The sequence below is a fragment of the Monodelphis domestica genome, chromosome 8 (genome assembly GCF_027887165.1).
Source record: "Monodelphis domestica isolate mMonDom1 chromosome 8, mMonDom1.pri, whole genome shotgun sequence".
Lineage (NCBI taxonomy): Eukaryota > Metazoa > Chordata > Mammalia > Didelphimorphia > Didelphidae > Monodelphis > Monodelphis domestica.
Window position 1 is genome coordinate 164,576,562 of NC_077234.1, and position 22,727 is coordinate 164,599,288.

Here is a 22,727-nt window from a genome sequence, read left to right on the forward strand (position 1 = left end):
ATTATATTTTTTAGAGGTTTATTAAAAGTTAAGGATTAAAGAAAATACAGGATAAGAAAACATGTGTCCAGGCCACAGAGAGGCCTAGACACAACCTCACCTACATGATGGAAAGAGCCACATCTGCCCCAAAGAGAAGTCCCAAGAGCCAACCCAAAAACCTTTGCCACCAGCTTAAATCCTTCCTCGATCTCGGCCCACCTCAGAATTCCCGTGAGATTACAAAGCATTTTGGGGAAGTGGAGCAAAGGCTTGTGGGGATTGTAGTCCTGTATTCGAGTCTATTTTTTACAGCATTCTGTAGGGGAGGGTTGTTGAAGTTTGGGCTTCCCTGTCCTCTGCAGGCTTTGATTGGATTAAAGTCCCAGCAGTCTGTGGGGAGGAGTGTTGGAGATTGGGCTTCCTGACCTCTGAAGACTTTTGATGGGATTAAGTTCAGCTGGGTTGGGCTGGGTGCTCTGAGGCCAAAACCTCCTGGAAGGCTGGAGCAACATGGAGAGTCTCCACTTCTGTGATCAGGCTACTGGCTCTGTGCTTCCTCTCCAGCTCCTTCCCCACCAACTGTGTTCGATGCTCTGGGCCTGGCACAGTCCTGCTCACAGGGTACCCCCTCCAGACAAGCTCCTTTCCCCTCCCAGAGGTTCCTGCTGCCACTGGAGGTTTAGCTCTCTAGGTGTGTGTGTGGGAGGGGTCCTGGGATCTTTCTTCTGACTTCCTCTTAAACCCAAGTGTTCTTGAATTCCGGCTTTTGGTGGGGATGTACCTTTTGGATTGAGTCCAGCAGGAGGCTGGCTCTGTCTTGTTTTTAGGTTTGATTTTCCTTCCCCTATGAGCATTTAGTTTTTAATTGGTAAGGAAGGGTATTCAGAGGTCTGAACTTTTGCTGCTTCTACAAGGCCATCTTGACTCCGCCTCCCCAGCAAATAACCTCTTCCAAGCTTTTAATGTCTTGTGTATGAAGTTTTTATAGTCACACTGTTTTTGAGAAATAAATCCTTCACAAATATGAAAAGATTTCCTTGTTTTATTTTAATTTTATTTCTCTTTTATTTAAAGGTATTCAAAACTATTCTTATTAATAAAATTTTTGCAATTATATTTTAGATTGTCCAGAAGATTACTTTTAAAACTTGTTAATGAGATTATAGATATATAGACTTTCCCAAGCTGATCAAGTGGCAGAGTCAGGATTTGAATTCAGGAATTGTGACACCAAGTTTACTTTTTTGTGTTGTAGCATACCTATGTGTTTTATTGTATCCTCCAAAATTAACTTTATAATTCTTGGTTTGGTATGTTGTTTTTTTTTCCCCAGGTTGTTTGGGTTTGGGATTTTTTTTTCCATAACCCACACCTTCTGTCTTAGACTCAATATTGTATATTGGTTCCAAGGTTGAAGTATATGAAGAGCTAGATAGTTGGGGTTAAATGCCTTGCCCAGGATTACATAGCTAGGAAGTGGCTGATGCCACATTTGAATTTAGCACTTCCCATCTGTAGGTCTGGCTCTTAAATCACTGAGCGACCTAGCTGTCCCCTTGGATATTCTTTTTCCAAAAGTGTCATTAATTAGACCTGTCCTTCAATGGCAGGTCCCCAGATGTAAATAAATGTGAATAATTGGGAGTTAGTTGTGGAAGCTAATATTCCCTTAATACAAATATGTAGGAAATTAAAGAACTATTATTTCACATTTTAAAAATTGAAGTGTTTTCTAAGAAATTATTAATAAATTGATACCCAGTTAAATATCCTAATTGAAAATTCTAATTTCAGTGTTTTAAAAATATCATTTAATAGGGAAATTATTAAAAAAATTTAGAATAATCTTGACTTATTCTTTATTGTTTACACAGTTGTTCTTACAGAAAAAGACTTAAACATTAAAAAAAACAGTTTTAAGTTCTTGAAGAGTTTATATTGACATAATAAACATTTTTATTGCCTCATTTGTTTATATTGAATGTGAACTGACAAGTATCACATTAGAGAGCAAACCGCAGTTTTTTGTTTGTTTGTTTGAAGTCAATTGTCTTCTAGGAAGGGAATTTGCTTTATATTGGAGAATTAATTTAGTGGAGAAATTTTTATGTAATCACCTTTTTTTCTCCCCATAGCACTTAAAAAAATGAATTAAGTCATTTGTGTGATTTGGTGTATCATAAATTCACTTCATCTGTTGGAATTCTATTCAGTAAATATTTATTAAACCTTCATTATGTCTATGGATTGTGCTATATAAGAAACTTACATTCTACTCAACTTAGCTACAGGAATCCCCATGTGTAATAGTCTTTTCTAATAGTAGAAAAGGAAACTATGGCATTATGTAATATAGGTCAAAACATTGGAGTACCTGTTGCTACCATTTTAACTGTAAGGTTATCTAAAAATGGAATCATAGGCATAGCTTTTATAATCTCTTCCTTCTCTTTTTCTTTCTATCATATTCAACTCTCTAGAAATAGGGACTAGAATAATAATAGCAGTTCATAATCATATAGTCATTTACAATTTACAAAATGCTTTCTTCACAACAAACCTCTGAGGTAGGAAATTCACACAATTATCCCTATATTTCTGATGGACGGGGGCAGCTAGGTGCTGTGGGGGGATAGAGTACCAGGCCTGAAGCCTAGAAGACTGGTCTTCTCAAGTTCAAATCTGGTCTCAGACACTTACTAGCTGTGTGATCCTGGGCAAATGACTTATTCCTTGTTTGCCTCAATTTCCTCATCTGTAAAATGAGCTGGAAGAAGTTGCAAACCTTCCCAATATCTTTGTCAAGAAAAATCCCACATGGGGTCAGCAAGAGTTGGACATAACTGAAACCAATGAACAACATTATTACTAATTAGGAAATAGAGATTCAAAGCAATTAAGGGAATTGGCTCAAGGTCACTCAGCAGGTAGGTGGGATATCCAGGATCTAGAATTATAGGATCATAAGTCTACATCTGAGAGAGATTTTAGAGGTCATCTTTTCTTAGTCCTATTTTACGGATAAGGAAATTGAGGTGTGGAGAAAGTAAATTAATTAAAACTAGGTCTCCTGCCTCCAAGACCAGTGTTCTATTCATTACCCCAGCGAAATCATAGCTGCTGTTATCAGAATTTTTCCAAGTGGATATTTGGAATGTTAGTGCTAGATATTGTATTGAGAACTTCTGTTCCAGATTACCTAGTAGATAAATTCTGTATATGGCAATTTCAGCTAAATGAAGTTTTTAGTTGATCAGCTTAGTAATTTTCCTCTTTCCACTCCATTAAAAGGAACTGTTTGACAGAAGTAACCATTAGATTCAGTGTGAGAAGCAAACTAATTGTACTTGGACCCAGAGTATGGAACTAGAAGCCATGAACCAGAAAAAAAAAAGAGTTAAATTTTGGCTTGATACAAGGAAATATTTCCTAATAGTTATCCAAAGATAAATTGGCTTCTTTAGGAAATAGTTGGTTTTCCTTAATTACAGATCATCAGAAAAAGACTAGATGACCACCTGTCCAAAATGTTTTATAGAAGGTTTATCTTCAGGTAAAGGTCATTTTTCCAAACCTGAGATTCCATTTTCTTCCTGCCTGAATAAAAATATTAAATTGAAATCATGTCTTTTCATCATGAATTCATATAAAGGCCTTTTTTTTGAAAGAATGAATATAATAGTTACTAAATTAGCTAAGAATTTTTTTCCTTTGTCCTATAATGAGTTCAATAGAAAGCATTCCTAAAATATATTATAGTAGGTGGGGCTATTATAATGATGCTTCATAGTACATTTAATGTACTCTTTGTCTATATGTAGTTCTCTGATACTTGATTTTAAATAACTATTGATCATATCATTTCACTATTTATATTGCTTAGTGACCGTAAACTACCTGATCGAAAACTCTTCCTGCGCACACTTCGAAGATAATTTCGATATAGCATAACACTGATGACTCGGGCTTGAAATTGTTTTGAGACAATGTAATAGAGTATAACATCCAGGCATGTGCTGAGATTCATGAGAAAAGTGGTAAAGGTACTCCATGGATTGAATCTGTTTTCCTCATCTTGTAGCATTAGAAAAGCAAAACAGATATGAAAGGGGACAAAGCAGAAAAGCACTTGTATAATCAGAGTAATAATTATTCTTATGGACTTTTCCTTGACCTTTGGTTTCAGCTTAGAAGTCTGGCCACGAAGTAGACTGTTAATAATGAATGAATAGCATCCAATCATGATGAAAATTGGAATCAAGAAAAAAAAAATCAAACGGGTGAAGTTCAGTATGTTAATTGCTTTTAAGTGGATAATGTCAAAAATTTTCAGGCAGCTGGCAGGGTTTGAGCCTTTATCTGGATCTTCATTTAAAAATAATAGAGGGGTAGTGGTTGCAAGAGTCATTATCCAAATTCCAATGCAAGCTAGCACTGCTTTGCTTGTGTTCTTAAGTTCTTTGGTATGTTTTGGCTGCAAAATAGCCATGTATCTATCAGCACTAATAAAAGCAAGAAGCCAAAGGGCAATACTTGGATAAAACATTGTGAGAGCTCCAAGAATGTGACAGAAAGTCTCTCCAAAGAGCCATTTACCTTTCCCATAATAAAGCATACGAAAGGGTAAGCACAATATGAAGACTATGTCCAATAATGCTACATTCATCATATATATAGTTACAGTTGTTCTCTTCTTGGTGCTACAACTGAAGACCCAGAGAGCAGTCACATTCACAAGTAATCCAATTATGAAGATACAACTATAAAAGACCAGTGCTGCAATCTTGTATTCTTCAGGTTGTAAATTGGTAGAAATAGAATAAGTTTGATTATTTGGAGCAGTCATCTTATTTCTTGTTGAGCATGATACCTAGAAATGGAAAAAAAAAATTAAACATATTCTTACAAAATTGGGAATCTGATATAAATCAATCACCTACAAAGCTTGAGAGCAATTTAGGATATTTTTCCCAAGAGATTATTGAATATATGCCATGACTGGTTAGAATTCATTTCAATATTATGAACCACAAGCAAAATTTTAAATCTTTTTAACTTAAAATTTTATTTGTATCTTTTATTTTGATATTGTCATCATTTCTCAATGTTTTCCTTATAACATCAGAAAAATGTCAGCAAAATTAATATTTCAGCCAACTTTTTCATTATCTACTAGATGAAATATCCATTCCTTAAAAAAAAAAACCATTTAATTTTTACACAATTAGAAAACAATTTTCCCTCCTTCCTTTTCAAATAAATCTAGGTTATACTCTCATCTCTTCTTTTTTTGAAAAATCTAATTTTATTTTTTTAATGAACAAAAATCCATTTCTTCTCTTTACCCCCCCCCCCCCCCCCGCCTAAAAAAAGTAAATCAAAATTCTTGAATAAGTAAACACAGCTATGAAAAACAAATTTGCACATAGGAAATGTCCAAAAATATATCTCATTTTCTACCCTGAGTACAAGAGCATATTCATTAAAAGTCCTCTGAATGGGGCAGGGGAGGGCTCAATAAATTGAGACCCAGGCCTAGAGATGGGAGGTCCTAGGTTCAAATCTGGCCTCAGATACTTCCTAGCTGTGTAACTCTGGGCAAGTCACTTAACCCCCATTGCCTAGCCCTTACTATTCTTCTGCCTTGGAACCAATGCACAGTATTAATTCTAAGATGGAAGATAAGGATTTAAAAAAAAATAAGTCCTCTGGATCATGATTGGTCAGTGCTTTCATCAGATTTCTTAAGTCTTTCGAAATTATCTTTAAAATTTTGTTGCATTATAAATTGTTCACTCCTTTTTGGTCAAGTTAGTCAATCTGATGGGAGTGAAATAGAACCTCAGAGTTGTTTTAATTTGTGTTTCTCTAATAATTTTTGGTTTAGAAGATTTTTTTCATAAGTATTAATGGCTTGGATTTCTTCCTCTGAAAACTGTCCACTTATATTCTTTGACCATCTTTATGTGGAGAATTGTTCTTATTCTTATATATTTTTAGCAGTTCCCTAAATATTTTGGAAATGACACCTTTATCAGGAAGGGAAAAAAAATCTTGCTGCAAAATTTTTCCTCCAATTGCATTCTTTCTAATTTTAGCTGCATTGGAATTGTTTGTGCAAAAAAACTCTTTTTAAATTTTAGTTAATAAAAAATTGTCCATTTTTTTCTTTTGTGATCCTCTCTATCCTTTGTTTGATCATGAATGCTTCTTTTCATAGATCTTAAAGATATTTCCTTTCTTGCTTTTATAGTTTGTTTATAATTCGTTAATCTTTATGTCTAAGCCAAGTAACCAATTTGGAGCTTAGTTTAGCTTATCATCATATGAATGCTTGTCTATATCTAATTTCTGTTAGATTGCTTTCCAGTTTTTCTAGCAGTTTTTATTGAATTATAATTTCATAATCTTCACTTGGGCTTTTGCTCTTTTTTGGTTCTGCTTACTTCCCTTTATTTATTTTATTTTATTTTTTTAAAAACCCTTACCTTCCGTCTTGGAGTCAATACTGTGTATTGGCTCCAAGGCAGAAGAGTAGTAAGGGCTAGGCAATGGGGGTTAAGTGACTTGCCCAGGGTCACACATCTGGGAAGTGTATGAGGCCAGATTTGAACCTTGGACCTCCCGTCTCTAGGCCTGGTTCTCAATCCATTGAGCTACCAGCTGCCCCCTTACTTCCCTTTAATCAGTGTGTTTTAAGTCTTCTCATGATTCTCTGTATTTTTCATATTCTTTGTTGCTTATATTACAGTACTATTCTAATAATTTTGTTGCCCACAGTTCATTTTATTGTTACCCAATTGATGGGGCAATCACTCTGTTTCTGGTTCTTTGCTTCTAAAAAAAGTGTTGCAAAAATATTTTGGCATGAATTAAACCTTTCTTTTTACATTGACTTTTGTTTCTTTTTATTAAAAATTTTTTTTATTAAAAATTGCTGTCCAGAATGGTTAGATGAATTTATAGCATTACCAACAGTGTATTAGTTGACTGTCTTCCCACAACTCCTTCAATATTTGTTATTCCCACCCTTTCTCATCTTAGCCATTTCTAGGCATAAGGTAAAATCTCAGTGTTTTTTGTTGTTTATCTGTATGTCTTTAATTTATCTTTCTTATATTATTAGTGATTTAGAGCAACACTTCATATAGTTAAGATGGTTTGCAGTTCTTCTTAGTACTCTTAGTACTCTTTGATTACATATTCATTTGGAATGACTTGATTATATATTTGTATGTTTTGAATTTCTTCATATACTTAAAATATGTATAAAATTTTCCATCAAGGATTGATAGTTCAGAATTATTGACATGGGGGTGGGGAAGGGCAGTTTGGATTAGTGGACAGTGAATATAAGAATATTTCACAATGTGGCCTTATTACTTTAAAGTATATTCAGTAACTAAAATTAGGCTAACAGTTTGGGCAAGCAAAAGCTGGGATGGGCTTGCCTTCAAACAAAACAGGAATTATTTTAATTTCTTCTTTGTAAATGAGTACCTCAGAAGTGTTTGAAGATCATTTGTTGAAGATCAAGGTATTTTAAATATTTCTCCTGAAACTTTGTTTACATTATTAACATGCATTATTTATGGGAAAATAGGAATTTATTAGACCAAGTTAAGCACAGCTTTGCCCCTATCCAAATGATTACAAATTACAAAATAATAGTATCCAAATTAGCTAGGTTAGATTATGTATATAGCAAAGTAAAGATGTAAATAAAACTAATTGCAGAAGTCTATAAATGAGCTAGAAACAACCTTTCAAGAGTACTTTTTAGCTGTGGTTGTTATACTAGTTTACTGTTCACTCTTCTGAAAATATTCATTAGCCAAGACTTTTATTAGTATTATTTCCTTTAAATAGCTCCATTTAGTCAAGGTTATGGGAAAGACATTTGTCATGTACAGAATTCTTAAGGTCAAGAGATTTTTGGATTATTGTAGCAAAACTGGAAACTTTTTGGAATTGGTATTTGAGAAGTTCCTACCTGAATCTAACTTCATATTATATTTAAAATGTCAAGCAGAGGATCTGTAGCCAATTTTAACTATGATGTTACATAGACTGTAACAGAATTGTAAACTTTTTGAAGGTAAGGATATAGATCTATAATTTTTCTTTTGCCTTTTACCAGATGTATGATAAAGATGGATAAAAATGGATACTTATTGAGTTGAACTGGAAGGGCTATTATCATGACCTGTAGAGGCTCAGAAGTCAGTCAACAAGATGAATTCTGTGTATAATAGGTTCCATTTTCAGGCTTCAGAGCATAATTCTATCTCTCTTTTTTCAGTTATCCTTACTAAATGATAGGATCACTTTTTGGGGCTAGGGCAGTGATTTGAAGGGGGAAAGTCAGGGAAGGTTTCATGCAGATGACACATAATTAGGACCTTAAAGGAAGGGAGGACCTTGACATAAGTCGATGGACCTGAATGAAGAGGCCATTCTACACAATGGAATGAGGAATGAATAAAGGAAAGGGTGGGATGAGATTGGAAGAAAAGAGAGTTTCCGGAAAATAGAGAACATGAAAGGAAGAGGTATTGAAGTGAGCCATAAGAAGTAGGTTTGAGCCAATTTATACAAGGCTTTGAATGACAGAAGAGTTTAGCATTCAAATTAGAATCATGAAATGATTAAGACCCCAAAGTGTAATAAAAAAGACCTCCATAAATCACATCCATATGAACTGAGCCACAACATTATCTATAATTGCCTGAATCAATTGCCATTGATCCATAAAATTTAAGAATATTCCATTGGGGAAGCTAGGTGGCTCAGTGGATAGAGTAGCAGGCCTACAGAGGGGAGGTCTTGGGTTCAGATTTGGCCTCAGATACTTCCTGACAGTGTGACCCTAAACAAGTCACTTAAACCCAATTACCTGGTGCTTACTGTTGTTCTGCCTTGGGATTGATACTTGGTATCAATTATAAGACAGAAGATAAGGGTATTTTTTTTAAAGTTACATTCCAAATACTCAACCTTCAAGTTACATGGAATGAAAAGTTTTCAAAATATAGAGGTATAACAGAAGTAAAAACCATTTGGAAATAGGATAATGCACTTATAGGGTGAGAGACAGCCTGTCTTCTGCCAATGTTTGTTTTGAAAGTACTTTCTTTGAAAGTGCAAAATAAAAGCTTACATCTGAATGCTTTAATTACAGAAAAGCAGTTATTTTATCTACTTGTGCAACAATCCATCTAACATCATACAAAACAGTGGTAGAACAGCTGCAAAATAAAGAGGAAAAAATATCAAAGTAAAACAAATCGAAAGGGAAAAGAGAGGATGTTTATATTAGCATACATACATGATTTTAAAACATTTTAAAACAAATTGTAAACAACGTGGAGTTTGTGGTTTTGCACATACTTTTTTTGCATTTGTTTATTTAAATGCTTTTGTTGTTGTTCCTAGGTATATAACTAAAAAAACATTTTTTTTAATGGTAGTAGGATAACAAATTGTCCCAGAGCCATTTCAACTTGAATTCAGTTTTGGTTGAGCCTCTGGGTTTGTTGGTAGAGGCAACTCCCAATAAGAAAACTCCCTTTATCAGTGCAGGTTGGTATCTCCTCTGCATCTTATAGTCTTTATAAAGAGTTGCCTGGGGTGGATAATAGGAGATAAAGTGATTTCACCAGGGTTATTCCTTCAGTATGTTTTAGAGATGAATCCAGGCCCTTCTGAGAGCAAGCAGACACCAACTCTTTATCCACTGTCCTATGCTTCCTTTCATCCCTGTCCTCTTTATCAAGCTGTAACCAATGCATTATAGAAGTATACATTTATTAATAAATACAGCATTATGAGAAAATTAATGATTCAGTGATATTATGTGGAGTGGGGATATGTGTATATACAATGAGATGAGACACTTTAACACACTTTAAGGCATAAGAAACATTTTACATAAATAATGTCCTTTAAGCTTTAAAACAATTTTCTGAAATAGTTACTGCAGGTATTATTATCCTCATTTTATTGAGGAGGAAACAGTTTCAGGAAAGTTTAAGTGGCTTGCCCATGATCACACAGCTGCTGCTGCTACTGCCACTGCTGCTGCCTAATGATTTTATAGCAACTTAAGGTTTCCAAAGTCGTTTGCATATGACAGTAACTGTGATAGTAGCCATTTGAAGCCAGATCTTCTTAAATCCAGTTTCTCAACTTTATCTGCTAGACATGTTATATCAAAAGATGATTCATTAGAGGTGAAAAGAATGGGACGGTTTTTCTGGTACCTAAGTAGGTTCTCATAAGTGGTGTGACAGTCTTTGGTCTGAGGCCTTCTATCCAGAATACCTTAGGAAATGGTTATCCAAGTAAGGGGGTAGTCTAGGAACCTAGACAGAGGTTCCTGCTTACAGTCTGTATGTTCTTAATAAATGATTGTTGAACAGAATAGCAAATTACTCCTTGTATTATTATGGACAAGTTCTAAAAGCTTTTGTAAGGTAACAGTATAGGATGAGTTTTTTTTTTAATGGTAGAAATGGATTGCATTTGATGTCTTTAAGTATAGAAGAACAGTATTATATATTAAAAAAACTAGAGTCCTTAAAATTTTTTTTTAACCCTTACCTACCATCTTAGAATCAATACTTTGTATTGGTTCCAAGGCAGAAGAATGGTAAGGGCTAGGCAATAGGGGTTAAGTGACTTGCCCAGGTTCACACAGCTGGGAAGTATCTGAGGCCAGATTTGAACCTAGGACCTCCCCTCTCTAGGCCTGGCTCTCAATTCACTGTGCTACCTAGCTGCCCCCTAGAGTCTTTTTAAAGACATGCTCACAGAATTTGCCTGACTTTGTTTATAGTAATTTTAAAAATATATATATTGTGAAAAAATATAATTTAAACCAATATGTAAAGAATATGTGTTATAAAAAGTAACATTATAATTGCTATACATTTTAGTATTATGGAAAAGAAATGATATATAATTTGTAATAGTATGAATATACTATAATCTGTTGTATGTTGAAAGATCCTTATTTGTTGGCATTGTTTTCAGTAACATGTATTAATAAAATATATATTTCTTTAAAATTAAAATATATTTAAATTGAATTGTTTTTACTGCATAAAAGTCACATATTCCTTACCTTCTGTCATTAAGATGTGATATTATAAGTAATCCTTTTTCAGTGTTCCCAGATCTGTAAAAGATAAGAAGTCCTTCTGTTGCTTTTTATTTTACTTGCATTAAAATAAGTCTTTATTCATATAGTAATCTGGGTCTAGAAATATAGTTTCATTTTTCTAGTTTCAGGCTTTTTTGCTTAACAGTTTTTTCATATGCTAATAAGCCCAAGGTCAAGTGCATATAAGACTATTTTTTTACTCCTTTGCCTCTTTCAACAAATATTCTTTGAAACAAAGGGTTGTTTGTTTGTTTGTTTATTTGTTTTTGCTGATGATTTCATCCTGGATTTATTTTTTCCCTTTTTCATAAATGGGATTCTATTATATTGTATATATGTAGCATTAGCTCACAAAAGAAAGATGACTAATATTTAAGAGAGACTTTCTGAGTAGGAAATGGGAGAATATTAAATGTTTCCTTTGAAAACTGAATTCATTTCCTAGTACTATATAACACGAATCTTAGGAAAATCAAGTACATTTTGAGATCTTAAAAGTGAAAGTAAATCTTACAGAGCATATTTCTTTTTAAAAATTTTCTAATAAATTTAAAATAAACACCGGTTTTCCCAGTCCTCTTCAATTCTAGTACATTCCTTCTGTTGATCATCTCCAGTTTATCTTGTATATGCTTGTTTGTATAAAGTTGTTTGCATATTGTCTTCCCCATTAAACTGTGAGTTCCTTGAGAGAAGAGCCTAGCTTTTGCCTTTCTTTGTACCCTCCCCCACAAAATCCCCTAGGGCTAAACACAGATTGACATATAGAAGGTTCTTAATAAATAGTAGTTTTCTTTCCCAGCACTTTTTTCTATAGAACACTTACCGCTTTTTACTTTTCTTCTCTAGTAAGTCATCATTTCTTCTTCCTTAACATGAGAAAATAAATAACTTTTCAACTTCCCCAAAGTCTGCTTAAAAAAAAAAAGATGTTGGGATTCTTTACTATATTAATTTACATACTCTGTGCTAGCAAAAAAAATGAGATGAAACTGATAATAAGGGAAGTAATGACTCCAAATGAAGCAGCTAGAAGCACCACCTCTTCCTCCTTCTCCTCCACCCCTCCCTTTCCTTTTCACAGAGGAGGTTGGTAACTAGGAAGGAGGGTTCTTATAGTATATAACCCATAACCATTTCTTTTATAACAAATTCATTTTCATATTACCTTATTGAATAATATGAAGTCCTTTGACAATGTATTATTTTCTTAGGTGAAGGAGTTATACAGTTTGATTCTTTGAGAAAGTTTAAGTCTATATTTGTATAGAAATGAGAACACCATTAGAAACAAAAAGGTTGAATTAAATAAAATTTTCAGTTATTTAAAGAAAATACTATGAGAGCCAGCTAGCATATCATTTTGATTAAATAGGTTGCTTTTTAAAAAATTAACTTATTTGAATTAAGCTGTTTTTAGAAAACTTATTAATCTAGGACAGACCAGCAGAAAGACTGCTGCAGTTTGATACTGCATTCAAATTAACATCTATTTTTACCATCATTTGACTGTGCCCTAAAAAGTCAGATCTACACCCTTTCAGATAATCTAGTACTAACCACTTACATAGATACATCATTTGACTAAATAATGTTACCTGAAGTCACTGTTATATGAGAAGGAGTCTGGGTGATTGTAGTAAAAATAGTATTAAGATTTGACATGGGAAGTCTAGGATTGAATCCCAGCTTTGCATTTTATTTTACCACTAAAGAAATCACGTAAAGTCTCTGGATTTCAGCTTCTTCATCTTACAGATAAGGGGATGGAACTAGATGATTTCTCTAAGGTCCCTTCTATTTATAAATAGTAACAATAATATTTAATGATATTTAAAATACAGGGAAAATAGGTCATTTTCTTAAATTGCTATTAATAAGTATTTCTCTATTAAATTTTACAGTTTCTAGGAGCAGCTAGGTGGCTCGGTGGATTGAGAACCAGGCCTAGAGATGGGAGGTCCCAGGTTCAAATCTGGCCTCAGACACTTCCTAGATGTGTGACCCTGGGCAAGTCACTTGACCCCTATTGCCTAGCCCTTACCACTCTTCTGCTTTGGAACCAATACAAAGTATTGATTCCAAGATGGAAGGTAAGGGTTTAAAAAAAAATTTTTTTTACATTTTCTAATCTCTTGCTTATTACTCATATCTGAAGTGCCTCCCTTTTATAAAAGAGGAACTTATTTATTTATTTCTCTTATACTTCCTGCAGATAGTTCTTGCTCTACCCCCCTTCTCCCCCCCCCCCCCAACATCTTGGCTTATTAAATGAAAAGGCTAGAAAGAGAAGAATACTTTCTGAAAAAAGAGAGGCCTATTTGCTCACATAGAATGAATTTTCCTTTTATTTAGTGTGAAAGTTCAATATTTCAATCCAGTTTTTTGTGACTTTTTTAGAGCTAAAAAGTCTACCAATTTTGAATCTGGGCACTTAAGAGTGATTGAAAGATAAACTCATTCTTAAAGTTGAACATTAATTGCTTAGAGTCATGGTGACAGAACATTAAAAAATGTATAATTGCTAGGATTATGTACAGTCAAATAAACCTATATTGGAGATTGGTGTTAGTATGGGCAAAATTGTGGCAAAAAGTGTACTATACAGCTATGTTTAACATACAAAGTCTCCTATGCTTTTCAAATTCAGACACAAGGAAGAGTTAAGTGTACTTCCTATATCTGGGACTCTTAAACCATTCCCAAGCTTGATAGGGTAGCCTTGTCAGCCTTAGAAAGGTTCTTTAGCATATAACTAGTCTCAAAGTCAGCTGAAGAGCTACCTGGGCAAAGCTATTGCATACTAGATACCAGAGGTCAGTAAAACCAGACACATGGCTCTTCTGGCAGCCTCCACAAAGACTGCCATTTCAAAAGAGACATAAAGACATGCCTTTGGGAAGGAAGTCTCCTAGCAATTTCCATAATCCCTATTCTGAAATCCTGAAAGATCACTTGGCCCCAAGTTACTCGCCCCCAAACAGATACTTTAAGTCCACAATAGTGACCTGCCTGTAAGTACCCAGATTAAGATTTGTTCTTAGTCCTACAAGTTTTCCCACTATTCACATTATTCTACTTAACTATAATTCTTTATAGTTCCACTTCCGACCTTACCATTCACTGAAATTGTTCTCTCCAGTTACTAATGATCTCTTAGTTATTAAGTCCAAAGGTGTTTTCTCAGTTCTCATTTACTTTGACCTTTCTGCAGTCTTTGACACTGTTGGTCATTCTATCCTTGTTGGTACTCTCCTCTTTTTGGGTTTTTGAGACACCAAATCTCTTGATTTTCCTCTTCTTATCTCCTTCTCTGCCTCTTTTGCTGAATCTTCCTTCAGGTCACATCTTCTACCTGTAGGTATCCCTTAGGATCCAGTCCTGGTCCTCTTCCTCTTCTCCTTTTATACTGCCTTACTTGGTAATCTCATCAGCTGCCATGGATTTAATTTCTGTCTCTATGCTAATGTCTCAAATCTACCTATCCTGCTCCAATCCTTCCTGATACCTACCTTCTGTAAACTTTACCACAATAATACATCCAACATATTAACATAGATAGCCTATTTTTATAAAAAATAACTTTAAAAAATAGTGATTAGAATGGCATTGTTGGCATTTGTAGATTTTTGCAAATGTCTTTAATCTCTGGCTTAATAGAAGATAGCTAGATTCTCATGTCTGCATGTTATAAATCTGTTGCTATGTGTTTTGGTTGAAGTATATAAAGAAAATCTGGCCTCACACATGTTGGAAAAGGAAGGCATATTTGAATCTTATGGAAACAGTTTTAATCTTACAGACCCCTGAAAGTTTCTCAGTAACCCCCAGGGATCCCCAAACCACACTTTAAGAACTACTGTCTTATGAGATATCTTATTCATGATAACAAATAATTTTTGAATCAAGTTAAATTGTGGAGATTTGACAGATGTCCATCTTTGGTCCCAGCCTCCTCTACCTATGAGAGCTGCACCTAGGCTGATTGCTTTGGACTTCCTCTTCCTCCTTCTTTCATTCAGTGGCGTCTCTGTATATGAAAGATTAAAAACTGTTTTTCTAAATGTAGGCTTTAAAAATTCACTACCTCTACAAATCTGTCAGAAATATACCTATCTGGGTAATCTATAAAAACCTAGCTTTCCTGAAATGAATGTCTATCTACTTTCCAATGAAACTCATGACACTTACTTTGTCAAACATTTATGTAGCACTTTGAGATTCACAGATTAAAAAGATCTGGAGAGGTACCTGGCCTATGGACACAACTAGGATATAAAGTTCTTTTCCATGTGCTGCTATTTAAAATTTGTAGACATAAGAATTTTTATTTTAAGAGAACCAAAAATAGTTAAACACAGATTGTATTCTAGTTGTGTGCCTTTAGGAATTTCCTTTTTAAAGGCCCAATTCAGATGCCAATTCATCTATGAAACTTTCCTAATCCTGAAATTTCTCATAGGAGTTTTCTTAGTCCTTACTCTTGCTCCTGTTATACTTTTTCTTATATAAAAGTTATTCATGTATATGTTGAGAATCAGAGCAATCTTTTTGCTCCCATTAATGAATATATTGAGAGAAGCTTTGGACTTAATGTTAGAAGATACAGTTCTGATCTAGCTCCTTTTCTTCTGAGTTGTGACCATAGGCCAGGTACCTCTCTGGATCTTCTTTTTCATCTGTGAACCCCAAAGTGCTATATGAATATGAATTTCTATTTATAATAAGAATAATTTTTAAAGTGTTTCCTGAATTGAAAGATAATACAATGGCTATTTATTAGGCATATTTGGTAGGAAAATTCACTAATGTAATAATGGCAGAATCAAGGTTCATAGAATAATTTATAGACTGTAATCCCTGTATACAATACCTTTTTTTGTACTTCAATATTAGTTTGACTATGAATTGTATTTTGGTCCTCCAAATCACTGGTCTTGTAATTATAGCTACTGGTAATATCTAATAGAAAGTTCCAATTTTTAGGTTTGAATATATAGCTCTCTGTGTAATTTATTTTAAAATTTTAATAATTTTATCAGTGAAGGGGAAGAGAAGAAAAATTCACTATTTATTTACTATCATCCAAATGGAAAAGAATATTTTCTTCAATAAAATTGTTAGAGTAAATTCCAAATTTTAAATTTTTTAAGAAAAGGTAAATAAAAAGATAGCCCTTTCATCTATGACTGTGATCTCCCATTTAAAAGAAAATTATACTGTGATTAAAATCTTTTAATGCTTACTAGAGAATAATGGTATTACACCTTATAAAAGTTTGTGATGCTAATAACTTAAATGTGAATGATATAATATGCTAAATCCTTGAACAAATCATTCTTGGGCCTCAATTATGTTTTATATATATGTGTGTGTGTATACACACACAAACACACACACACACACACACACACACGCGCGCACACACACACACACACACACACACACATATATATTTAAAGCAGGCATTGGTGACATAGGAGTCAAAAGAAAGTCAGTTATATGGAGATATGATACCCCATGGTACACTTTCTATTCAAGTGGAAAAGGGAGACTATGGGACAGTGTTGAGTAGTGCTCTAACATGGATACTAGTGGCCAAAAGTTTGTTTATAGATATTGAAATTATAGGCATTATTTGGTATTAAAAGGTTTTTCTATGATTTAAGTTATAATTATTGTACTTTGTCTCAATAGACTTGTTTGTTTACTTTGTCATTAAAAAGATTCAATGATATTCCGATTTTAATAGTTTCTCAGAAATGGTAGTCAGGAATATACTTAGTAGCCTAGAAGAATCACCTGTTTAATTTCCTCCTGAGACTGTTTTGCCTTGATGAATTGATAGGTGAAGTTTTTGTAGCTTTGGTTTTTATCATCATAAATGAATGCTATTACGATTTAAGTTACAGGGGTGGGCAGCTAGATGGCTCACTCTGCTATATGACTATAGAGCAAAGCCCAGAAATGGGAGATACTAGATTCAAATCTGACCTAAGCCATTTCCAAGCCCTGTGAATGTGGGTAAGTCACTTAACACCAATTGCTTAGCCCTTCCTGCTCTTCTGGCTTTGAACTAATACTTGATTCCAAGTATTAATTCTAAGATGGATGGCAAGTTAAAAAAAAAAAGGATTTAAGTAACATACTGCTTTCTCTTCAATTCTTACCCAATGGGATTTTAGGTAAATCACTGAAATTTTCCAAAATTAGTTTCTTCATCCGTAAAATGGAAATAATTTATTTGAATGAACAAAGGAAAATAGACCATATGATCTTTTGATTTCCCTTTTAGCTATGAGTTTTTACTTTTGTTGAAATCTTAGCCATCACATCCAGTAGAACATAAGCTTATTGAGGACAAGGACTATTTCACTTTTATTTCTACTGCCTGGTACATAGTAGGTACTTAATAAGTATTAATTTATTGATTGATTATTTCAGGTAAGGCCTAATTCATACCCTCTCTTCTTGGAAGGCTCCCCTTATATCTTGGAAGGCTCCCCTTATACATCTGCCCTTTTTTTCAGAATATTAATTCTTTCTTTGACCTTTCACAGTACTTTGAACTCTTCTTGAGCTCTGATTATATTCTCTTTGACTTGGTAGTGTGAGTCCATGTCTTAATTATCTTTTATTTTCCTTAGTATCTAACACAGTGCTCTGAATCAATGTAAGGATCTATAATTTTACCAATAAAGATACTCCTACAGTAGAAGTATAAGTCATAACACCTCCATTTTTTTATTCTGAATTTTTATTCTAATGAAGGACTGTATACAAGTTATGTGAGGAAAGCAAAAGTTTTGTAATCAAAGAAGTTAGCTGCATGCGATTTATTGTATAAATAAGCACAATTGTTTTAAATTTTTCTTATATCTTGTTTAACTCTAAAATAGGAATTTAATTTCATAGATGTTCAGAAAAAGAAAATTTATGCTATACTGCCATCTACAGGCAATCATTATACCTTTTGACCTATTCAATAAACTTGTGTCAGGGTTGAGAGGAGATAATGTAAAGGATATGATTTTTTCCCCCATAATAAAAGGAACATCAATGAAATTTTAAAATTAAAAAGTAATCACTTGGATAAACTATATATAAAGTTTTGGCAAATTTAAAACCTTTTTAATAGCATTCACCAAAAAGTAAATAAAATTGAACATGATTAGTCAATACTGAAAGATTTCACTATATTTTGACATTTTAACACAAATGAATTCATCAGTCTCTCAACAAATACTTTTTTAAAGTTTGTAATTTACCTGGTTCATTATACAGGGCTATTGCTTGTCAGAAACATATAAAATGGAAAGAGGACCCATATTTATGAAACATATTCAAGAATCAAAACTAATAAAAGTAAGATATGCAATGGTTGTGCATTTTTTTAGTTTGGAGAATATTTTAGAGTTCATCTTTCAAAAAACAGTGAAATTGTTATAAAAGCTTATCATAAACAATTTGTTTTGTTTTGGGGAAAACAGTACATTCATATACATGTACTTTTTATAACAGGTAATAATATGTAGGAAACATTTAACTGGTCTCCATATTTAGATTTCTGGGGAAGAGAAAGGAAGCAAATAAGGATTTATAGAGTGCTACTATGTGCCAGGCATTGTGCTAAGTGCTTTACAAATATCTCATTTGATCATTACAACAACTCTGCAAGATGGGTACTATTATCATCTATTTTACAACTGAGGAAATGACAAACAAATGAAATGAGTTGCCTAGGGTCACACAGCTTCTGAATGTGTGAGGCCAGGTTAGAATTCAGATATTTCTAAGTCTTGGTCTAGTACTCTTACATATTGTAGATTCCCCAAACTTAAAAAAAAAAAAAGCACAACTACCTTATATTTTACTGTCATTAGTGTGATATTTTTATTTTTGTATATGTTTCACAGATATAGGTCAAATAATGGTCCTCTTTTTTTATATTCTGCTTTTCTAACAGAGTAGTCCAGGTTCAAGAACTGTTTTAAAAAGTGTATTTGCCAAATGTAGCATCATTCTATGACATTTTAATATGATGTGTATGAACAAAAATTATGAAAAAAGACCAACTTCTGATTAGATGTTTTTCATGAAGTCTTTTAGGGGTAAAAACTTGGGTTAAAAATGGATTTTGAAGTTTTAGAAAAAGAAAAAGAAACGAAAAGGAAAGGGCAATGGGAACAACAATAGTAACAATAATAGTAGCTAACAGTTATATAGTGCTTAAAATGGAATGAAAAAATGAGTCGGGCAAACAATTATTAAGCACCTACTCTTTGCCAGGAATCATGCCAAAGGTGGGGATGTATAGAAAGGTAAAAGACAGTCCCTGCTGTGAAGGAGAATACTGTCAAATGGCAAGGACATCACACAAACAGCTACATACAATGATCTATATATAGGATAAATTAGAAATAATTAACAGAGGAAAGACACTAGCATTAAGGAAGCTTAGAAAAGATTTCTCATAGAAGACATTATTTAAGCTGGAACTTTAAAGAGATCAGAGAAGACAGGAAGCAGAGATGAGGGAGGGACATGTATCAGGAATGGGGGACAACCAGTGAAAATGCCCAGATTATGGAGATAGAACATCTTGTGTAAGGAGCAACAAGCGTTCAGTGTCAGTGGATCACAGAATACATTTAGAAGTATTTGGATGAAGACTGGAAGGGGGTGGTGAGCAGATTATGAAGGATTTTAAGATTTATATTTGATCCTGGAAATGTAGGGAATCACAGGAGTTTCTTGAGTACAGGAATGACATGGTCATACCTAAGCTTTAGAAGATCACTTTGGCACCTGAAAAGAAGAATGAGTTGATTGAGGAAAGGCTTTGGTAGGGAGACCACACAGGAGGCTCTTATAGTAGTCCAGCTGTAAGGAGATGAGGGCCGTGACCAGGATGGTGACAATGTTGCAGGAGGGTAGGGGGAATATGAAAGAGATGAAATGGACAGATCTTAGCAACAGATTGGGTATTGAGGGTGAGAGAGAGTGAGGAATTGAGAATGACACCTAGATTTTTAAACCTGGATGACTGGGAGAATATCCGGTGGGACTCTTGGTGCCAATGACAGCTGTAGGGATGGTGATCCAGCAGGGACTGAGAAGGAATGGTCACAGGCAGAAGAACCGCTCTGTCACAGAAACCTGGAGTATGAGAGGTTGATTGTATTGCAGATCATGTCCTCCAGGCAGAGGTATCCCATAGGTTTGGTCCAGGGCTCTCTTCTCCTTATATAGGACTTCACTTAATGATCTCATCAGCTTCCACGGATTTTATTACCATCCAGTTATTGATGATTCTCAAATTGACCCATCCCACCCTCTCTGCTGCTCTCAAATCCCTAACTGTCCTACAGACATTTTGGATTCGATATCCAGGACATATATTAAACTTAAGATGTCCAAAAATAGAACTCATTGTCTTTCTCCATAAATACTTCTGGCACTCCTCTGTTTCCTATTGCTTTAGAGGGAAACACCATCCTTCTTGTCCTCTGACCTATACCGTCACTATTTCTCATCTCTAATCCATTCAAATTGTCAGAGCTTATTAATTTCACTTATTTCTCATCTCTTTGATGTATCCAGGTTTCTCTTCTGGCCATACTAAGGTCTGGGGCCTAATCGCCTTAATCATGACTGTGGTTTTTCTGGCTCCTATCTCTTCCCATGCTAGACCATCCCTCTTTCACTTGCCAAAGTGCCCCCCCCCCCAGTAAAACCCAATTGCTTCCTTTTATCTCTAAGATCAAATACAAAACCCTGTCATTCAAAGCCCTTTATAAACTAACCCTCTCCTACCTTTCCAGTCTTCTTATACCTTATTCTGTCATGTGTTATTTGATACAGTGATACAGGCATTTTCTCTGTCTGTCCTAGATGCCTACAGTGTTATCCCTTCGCTTCTCCCTATAAGGGTTAAATTAGGAGTTTTGACAAAATAAGAAAGCAGCTTTTAATAACTTAAGTTTTAGTGAGAAAGTAGTAGAGTTGTAAATTAATATTATTCCTTTAAGGCAGAGAAAAGAAAACTTCTAGCAGCTTTTTTTTTTTTTTAATATTTTAAAACCCTTACCTTCCGTCTTGGAGTCAATACTGTGTATTGGCTCCAAGGCAGAAGAGTGGTAAGGGCTAGGCAATGGGGGTCAAGTGACTTGTCCAGGATCACACACCTGGGAAGTGTCTGAGGCCAGATTTGAACCTGGGACCTCCCATCTCTAGGCCTGGTTCTCAATCCACTGAGCCACCCAGCTGCCCCCTCTAGCAGCTTTTAACAATTAACAATTTAATTTTATTAAAATAGAGATAGTAAAAGAATATAGTAAAGGAGAGAAATATGGGAAAAAGGCAGAGAAAGAAATTGCCTAATATCTTAACTAGCTACCCTATAACTGCTGTTAGAGAAAGTCCAGCTGATCACCCTTCAGCTCAACTCACCAGGCAGAATCAATGTGTGTGCGTGTGTGTATCCAACCATCAACTAACAACCAACCACAAACTAATCACCAACCCACACCACCAAAAACCAACCTTCAATGACCAACCACCTCCCAACCCCCCAAAAAGTCAAAAGCCCAAAAAAACCCTCTCAGTCCTAGTGCTGGTGTTTTGTTTATTTATTTGTTTGTTTGTTTGTTTCTTACTATTGAGCTTTCTTTGTTCTTTTTTTTTTTTAAATGTTAGTCAATTTAGAACATTATTCCTTGGTTACAAGAATCATATTCTTTCCCTCTCTTCCTCCCACTCCTTCCCTTAGCCAACACACAATTCCACTGGGTTTTACATGTGTCCTTGATCAGAACCTATTTTCATGTTGTTGATATTTGCATGAGGATGTTCATTTAGAGTCTACATCCCCAGCCATATCCCTTTGACCCATGTATTCAAGCAGTTGTTTTTCTTTGGTGTTTTTACTCCCACAGTTTTTCCTCTGAATGTGAATAGTGTTCTTTCTTGTAGATCCCTTCAGGATGTTCAGGATCACTGCATTGACCCTAATGGAGAAGTCCATTACATTCGATTGTACCACAGTGTATCAGTCTCTGTGTATAATGTTCTCCTGGTTCTGCTCCTCTCACTCTGCATCACTAACTGGAGGTTGTTCCAGTCCCCATGGAATTCCTCCACTTTATTATTCCTTTGAGCGCAATAGTATTCCATCACCAACAGATACACAATTTATTCAGCCATTCCCCAATTGAAGGGCATCCCCTCATTTTCCAATTTTTGGCTACCACAAAGAGTGCAGCTATGAATATTCTTGTACAAGTCTTTTTCCTTTTTATCTCTTTGGAGTACAAACCCCATGCTGGCCTTTTATAGCCCCTCTCTTACCTCACTTCCTGTCAGTGTGGGCTGGCATATCTTTACATAGCTCTGTGGTAAAAGGACCTCCAGGTGCCTAGTTAAATTAGAGAAAGGGATTAAGAATTCTCTTTTACAGTACCACCTATTGGCTTTAAGGCCCAACCAGAATCCTGTTTTCAACAGGAAACCTTTCTGATTCCCTTCTTAATTTTAGTGCCTTCTCTCATTCAATTATTTCCTATTTATCTACTTACTTGTT

At 34.6% G+C, this 22,727-nt stretch overlaps 2 protein-coding genes across 2 annotated transcripts in view; one reads left to right on the forward strand and one right to left on the reverse strand.

The window, feature by feature from the left end:
* The window catches only part of UBAC2 (UBA domain containing 2), a 326,804-nt gene that overhangs the window by 62,470 nt on the left and 241,607 nt on the right, over positions 1-22,727 (forward strand). The window lies entirely within an intron of this gene.
* Positions 1,825-12,195, reverse strand: GPR18 (G protein-coupled receptor 18). The gene is made up of 3 exons (XM_007501347.2): positions 11,973-12,195; positions 11,108-11,161; positions 1,825-4,852 (listed from the first exon to the last, which is right to left on the reverse strand). Exon 3 carries the CDS (start codon positions 4,826-4,828, stop codon positions 3,836-3,838), a length of 993 nt encoding a protein of 330 aa, XP_007501409.2. The 5' UTR covers positions 4,829-4,852; positions 11,108-11,161; positions 11,973-12,195; the 3' UTR covers positions 1,825-3,835.